General features: G+C 36.1%; 1 protein-coding gene across 2 annotated transcripts in view; it reads right to left on the reverse strand.

The window, feature by feature from the left end:
- Positions 1-7,278, reverse strand: part of ARHGAP32 (Rho GTPase activating protein 32) — a 132,354-nt gene that overhangs the window by 106,262 nt on the left and 18,814 nt on the right. Inside the window, exons 2-4 of one of the 2 annotated variants that reach the window (XM_010844685.1) lie at positions 2,689-2,780; positions 2,118-2,159; positions 1,660-1,744 (exon numbers count right to left, since the gene is read on the reverse strand). In XM_010844685.1, coding sequence (XP_010842987.1) covers positions 1,660-1,744; positions 2,118-2,159; positions 2,689-2,780 — 219 coding nt within the window. The remainder of the gene's footprint in view (positions 1-1,659; positions 1,745-2,117; positions 2,160-2,688; positions 2,781-7,278) is intronic. The other variant, XM_010844690.1, reaches the window with a different exon arrangement.

The following is a 7,278-nucleotide window of genomic DNA, read 5'->3' on the forward strand; positions in this document are numbered from 1 at the left end:
GATGCTTTTGATCTGTGGTGTTGGAGAAGACTCTTGAGAGTCCCTTGGACTGCAAAGAGATCCAACCAGGCCATTCTGAAGGAGATCAGCCCTGGGATTTCTTTGGAAGGAATGATGCTAAAGCTGAAACTCCAGTACTTTGGCCACCTCATGTGAAGAGCTGACTCATTGGAAAAGACTCTGATGCTGGGAGGGATTGGGAGCAAGAGGAGAAGGGGTCGACAGAGGATGAGATGGCTGGATGGCATCAATGACTCGATGGATGTGAGACTGAGTGAACTCCAGGAGTTGGTGATGGACAGGGAGGCCTGGCGTGCTGCGATTCATGGGGTCGCAAAGAGTCGGACATGACTGAGCGACTGAACTGACTGACTGACTGAGAGAGAAACACGTCCTTATCAGATTGGTAAAAATTAACAAGTATCAAACAACCAAGAATGTGGGAAGAATGTGGGACAACTCCTGTTTACTGCTTATGGAAGTATACATTTGTAAACCACTTTAAAAAGTAGTTTGGCATTTGTACATCAGGTTTCATGCAAAACAAAGTTCATGGAGATGCTGTTTAAGCTTAAAGCCAAAAACTGACAATGACCCAAATTTCAGACAAATGAAAGAATTGGTAAATTACTTGTGACATATGCACACTATGAATTAGTACACAGCTCTGAACAAACTGAACAAACTATATCTATATACATCTACAGGAATAAATTTCCCAATGTTAAATGAAAGAAGCAAGAAAGAATACATTCAATAATGAAGCGTGCCCTGGTTTGATGGGTGGGCTACCCACCCACCCCCAGTGACCCCTGACCCTTCTTACCCTGCTCTACTCTTTTGACAATAGCGCTTATGTTCTTGGACATCTTCTGTGCTCCTTAAGAATGGGTCTTTGATTTTGGTTGCTGTTGTTCACTAGCACAGCCAAAGCACCTAAAACAGTGCCTCATACAGAGTACTTGCTCAATAAATATTTGCTGAACAAATTAGAATAATTCCAATTATATAAAGCTCAAAAGCAAGTAAAGCTAAATACCATATTGATTAGGAATGCATACAGACAGTAAAACTATTTAAAAGATGTAAGGTAATAAATACCACAAAAGTAATGATATAAGTAACCATGGGGTAGGGAAGACAAATGCAACAACAAGAGGGACACAAGAAATTTCTCTCTTAACCTAGACTGTAAAATGTACATAAATATGTATATAATACATATGTATAAATGTATGTGTTTTATATACATGGCTACATGTAATATACTTCACAATGAGAAAAACATTGAAAAAAATTCCATTAGCACTTCTCTCCCTAATCCTACTCTACCTTCACCCTGACTCTGATTTATCCATCACCACTACGACCCTATCCAGGAATCAGGTAAGAACTAAAACAGTTCATGCTGCAGAACGGTCTAGGAATCTGATAGAAATTCTGAAACGTATACTGATTGGATTATACTGTATCTTGAAATACTACTTGAAATAGGATTCATCACATGTCAAATATTGGTCAACAGAAAAGAATAGAAATTTTCACATCAACCAACAAGACATCAATAGGAAAAACTACTTCTCGGTGTCACCTATCAGATATACAGATATAGACATAAATACGCCTCGCTTCAGTATGTAGGAAATATCTCAAATATACCTGTATGCTGCCAAACTCAACGTTCTCATAATGGAAATGTGCGCATTCAGCCATCTTCGGAAAGTGACCTTTAGTGAAGGGCAACCTGCAGTACATGAAATACATGAGAGACAAGATCCTGGAACAGTCAAAATTACTAAGCCTGAGGAGGAAATAAAACAGGTTTAAGAGCCCATGCAACAAGCAAAACGTTTAATAAGCACATGCGCATGAGCACATATATCCACTCAAACCTTTTCAGAAACACAGAGTCAAATGGAAATTACATTCAGTGCACAGGTCAAAACCAAAACAAAAAAATAAATAAATAAAAAGCATTGCTACAGTACTCTCCTGATTCTGACCCATGTCAATGGCCCTAGAAAAACTCTGCTTTCGGTAAATGTCATGGAGACTGTGAACAGCCTGCTCTAAGCAGAAGCAGCATTCCCACCACAAAACACAAAACCAGCCTTTACCTGTGAATGTTGTCACAGCCCATCAGTCCTGGATTGGTGGGTCTGGATGCAGAATGAAAATTTTATCCTTGTCTTTCCTCCACTTAGGATAAAAACATAGCTATCTAACCCTTTAGCAGGTGAAAAGATGCTTTTTCTCTCTAAAACTGAAATGGACATCCTCAGATATTTCACTTCAGAGTCAAACACTGGCATCCATGTCAGGCTTTTTCAAATGCAGAGCTGAGAAACAGCAATATCCTAACTCAAAATACCAAAACTGACTTTTCTAAATGACTGAGAGCTTGTATTAAAGGTACCAACAAAGATATACTTGGATTGTTACTATTGAACAAACGCAACCTAACAGAAAATGACATGAAAGTTATTCCAAGAACAAAATTCAAGTATATTTTTAGATATGTAATCTTCAGACCTGTTCTACTAACAGCTGAGTCATAACAGTATTATTCAATGTATGGACAGTAAGAGCTCATTTAGTAAGAAATCTGGATAAAAGTTTTAGGAGAACTAAAGAACTGGTTTTCATTTATTGGAACTCACTTAAAACTCACTGTAATATTATACTTACTTTTTCACATGTTTAACCTTCATACTGGCTGTACTGCCACATGTCTTAAGACTAAGGTCTCCAGGAATTTCTGGAACATCTGCTCCTCTGGCCTTAAAAAAACAAAGACAAAAGATTTATGACCATTCCTTTATTATGAATACATTTTAAAAAGCAGATTATAGCTCATTTTAATGGTCCTAACTCCATACCAAAAGAAATGCATACTGATTTAATAATCTCTTAAAATTATAACTTACTTGACTTTTAATTGCTAAGAACAAGGAAAAATAGTCACCTAAAAATATTTAACCTTACTGTAAAAGGAATAATTTTCTGTCAAACTAAGAATTTTCATTCTCTTATAATCACATTTTGAGATCAATTATTGCATCATGTGCCTCAGCACAAACTAAATTCTCCCCCCAAAACTACTGGAACAAAATAACCCTGGTTATGATGATTAATAAAAATTTAAGTGACAATGTGAACATAATTAGGAGATCACAATATACATTTTTCACACTAATATTTGAAAGTTCCATCTATGTAATACCTCCAAACTACCCTTAGTCTGCTAGTTTTCTTAGTGATTTTTTTAATTTTAGTGATACATTCACCTGCATCATTTTAACAACAGAAACTGGAAAATCAAAAGATTCTTCACATTCCAGAGAAAGCAAACAGCAAATCCAAATATCTATCTTAAAAAAACAAACTTATGCTATACAATCTATGACTTGTCACAGAAAAAAAACTGCTATCAGTTCAGCTCAGTCGCTCAGTTGTGTCCGACTCTTTGCGACCCCATGAATCGCAGCACGCCAGGCTTCCCTGTCCATCACCAACTCCCAGAGTTCACTCAGACTCACGTCCATCGAATCAATGATGCCATCCAGCCATCTCATCCTTTGTCGTCCCCTTCTCCTCCTGCCCCCAATCCCTCCCAGCATCAGAGTCTTTTCCAATGAGTCAACTCTTCCCATGAGGTGGCCAAAGTACTGGAGTTTCAGCCTTAGCATCATTCCTTCCAAAGAAATCCCAGGGCTGATCTCCTTCAGAATGGACTGGTTGGATCTCCTTGCAGTCCAAGGGACTCTCAAGAGTCTTCTCCAACACCACAGTTTAAAAGCATCAATACTTCGGCGCTCAGCCTTCTTCACAGTCCAACTCTCACATCCATACATGACCACTGGAAAACCCATAGCCTGGACTAGATGGACCTTTGTTGGCAAAGTAATGTCTCTGCTTTTCAATATGCTAGGTTGGTCATAACTTTTCTTCCAAGGAGTAAGCATCTTTTAATTTCATGGCTGCAGTCACCATCTGCAGTGATTTTGGAGCCCCAAAAAACGAAGTCTGACACTGTTTCCACTGTTTCCCCATCTATTTCCCATGAAGTGATGGGACCAGATGCCATGATCTTCGTTTTCTGAATGTTGAGCTTTAAGCCAACTTTTTCACTCTCCACTTTCACTTTAATCAAGAGGCTTTTGAGTTCCTCTTCACTTTCTGCCATAAGGGTGGTGTCATCTGCATATCTGCTATAGCCAATGTCAAATAATGCAGTAGGGAAGAATAATGTGGATTGAGTATTTTAAATGAGTTAAGAGGGGATTCCCAAAGAAGATAAATACACACAATAGACTACTACTTAACCTTTAAAAAGAACAAAACCTTTCCATTTGCAACAACTTAGATGGACCTTGAGGGCATTATGCTAAGTCAAGTCAAGTCAGAAAAAGACAAATACTCTGGTTTCATCTACATGTGGAATCTAAAATCAAATCAATACAAAACCAAACCAAGCTCATAGATACAGAGAACAGACTGGTGGTTGCCAGAGGTGGGAATGGGGAGAGAGAGGTGAAAAAGGTGAAGAGGTCAAAAGATATAAACTTCTGGCAATAAAACAAAAAAGTCATGGGAACTTAATGCACAGCACAGTAGCTAAAATTCATAACACTGTCTTGGACATCTGAAAATTGCTAAGAGAGTAGATCTTAACAGTATTCATCACAAGAGAAAAAAAAAGAAAAAAGATTTGTTAACTATGTATGGTTACAGAGGTGAATCAGACTTATTGTTGTGATCTTTCACAATGCATACAAATATCAAATCATCAGACTTATTGTTGTGATCTTTCAGTGTATACAAATATCAAATCATACTAGTGTCCACCTGAAACTAATATAGTGTTACACTTCAATTTTATATCTCAATAAAATAAAAAAGGGAGGAGATTCATAACATGATCTCAACTTTTAAAAATGTTTCTTATTTAAAAAAAACTAGCCAAGACAGATTAAATGTTAAAATCCATGACTTTTGAAAAATATGAGGTAACAACGTATGAACTTACAAGAATTAACACTGGATATAAAAACACCATCAGGAACAACGGGACCCATTTTGTCCAAGGCTTTTGTCCTTACTATGGTTAAACTTGCTATAGATAACAACAGTTAAACTTCCTTAGTTTATTTATAAGGGTTGATGTTTCATCATGAATTGTTCACAGAGTCTTCTTATTTTGTCCTACAGGTTTTCCAAAGGGAAAAAATGTCATTATATTCTTTAGTAATGAAATAGAACTCATTCCATTCTGCAGTTACATTATGGATTCATTGAACCTTTTCATAAATCTAATATAGGATCTCAGTTTTATTTTTCCTCTATCTTGAGAGAGAGTTCCTTCAAACTCCTAGGTATTATTTCATCAGTGCCTCTCATCATTCTTAATCCTACCACACTAGAAAAGTCTAAAATTTTAAAAATACAGCTTTTTAAAAAAAAATGAAAATAAAGGAAACACAGAGAAAAGGAGTTGGCAAATTTTCTCTTAAAGGGTCAGATGGTAAATATTTTAAGTTTATGGACCACACTGTCTCTCCCACAACTCAACTATTTTACAACACAGAAGCAGCCATGTGTAAATGACTTAATATAGATTCATGCTAAAAAAAAATTTACTTGCAAAAACAAGCAGCCAGTAAGTTGAATTTGTCAACCACCGACCTATGACATTGACGCAGTAGTGAAATAAATCATTACCTAATTTTTATGTTATGTTGCCCAAATTGTTGCATCATCTTTAAAGAAGGTACTTTATGTGGTATACCTGAAATTCATATAACATTATAAATCAGTTATACCTCAGTAGAAAAAAAAATACTTTAAAAGCTTGCTGACTTTGGCATTTTCTTTTCATTGAATATATGTAAGAATTCCATATATTCCACTTTTCATCCATAACAGAAAAGAGTAAACTGACAAAGATTTTTTACAATGATTAGACACGTTAAGTGTTGGATGTGAATAAATAGCAAGTGGCACGTGAGCTTCTAATAACGTGGGTGAAATTGACCATATGTATTAATACGACATCTCAGACTGATGATTATATCCATCTGTGAAAAAAAAAGAGACCTCTAGTCAGTCATTCAACTGAAAGGACTTCATTATATAAAATTTTGCAACAACCTGGACAACATTCTTTCGACTTCTATGATATCTGTGCATCAAAATTCACTTGACGTAAAGAGGTCTGCTATGCTTAAATTCACATTAAAATTTCTAACATAATGGATTTACAACATTTGTTCTGTAAATTATTCATAAACTGACTCAAAATTTAAATATAAAGGAGTTTAAAAAAAAAAAAAGAATGCACTGGCCCAGGTTGGTAAATGGTGATAACTTTATTTGGCAGAATGAAAACTAAAATATTAACTGTCTTTTGCAAACAGGCTTTCTGTGCTAGATAGGCCATTGTCCCTAACACACATCCAAGGATAAACTAAGGAAGCCTGCCGGGTCTATGATCCACACAGGCAGACATACTAGGGAGCACACACCTCTGCAACCACAACCACTAGACAGGAGGTAGAAACGTGACACAGAGGTAAAGTCACGGGCCCTCTAAATGGGCCTGACAGGAGGACTCTGCCTAAAAACACAAAATGGCAATAATTAGGCAAATGAACCAATGGTCCAAGAAGCATGAGTGGATTTGAGAAAATATTTTTGAACCAACAGTTCAACAAGTTGATTCAATCAATTGTTGAATCAACAGTTCAAACATACCTATAACCATGTATGTTTTGTCCAGCAATATTTTCCCATAGTCCAGAGATGTCCCAGGCATAAAAAGTGGTATCATTAATTCTTTTAAGAATCAGTAAACAAAATTAAAAGGAAAATATAGCACTATTCCTCAATTGTCTGATAAGCTAACATTTTCACCTACATATTATTCTTTGATGAAATAAATTATCTTATACTTCTATTGAAAGTACCTAGCTTGAACCATTTTATTCTGTCACTCTAAATCAAAAGTTAAGAAATTTCTCCTTTAGAAAATACTCATTAAGAGGTGGATGAAACTGGAGCCTATTATATAGAGTGAAATAAGCCAGAAAGAAAAACATCAATACAGTATACTAATTCATATATATGCAATTTAGAAAGATGGTAATGATAACCCTGTATGTGAGACAGCAAAAGAGACACAGATGTATAGAACAGTCTTTTGGACTCTGTGGGAGAGGGCGAGGGTAGGATGATATGGGAGAGTAGCATTGAAACATGTATAGTATCACATATGAAATG

The sequence above is a fragment of the Bison bison genome, unplaced genomic scaffold, assembly GCF_000754665.1.
Source record: "Bison bison bison isolate TAMUID 2011002044 unplaced genomic scaffold, Bison_UMD1.0 scf7180017864205, whole genome shotgun sequence".
Classification (NCBI taxonomy): Eukaryota; Metazoa; Chordata; class Mammalia; order Artiodactyla; family Bovidae; genus Bison; species Bison bison.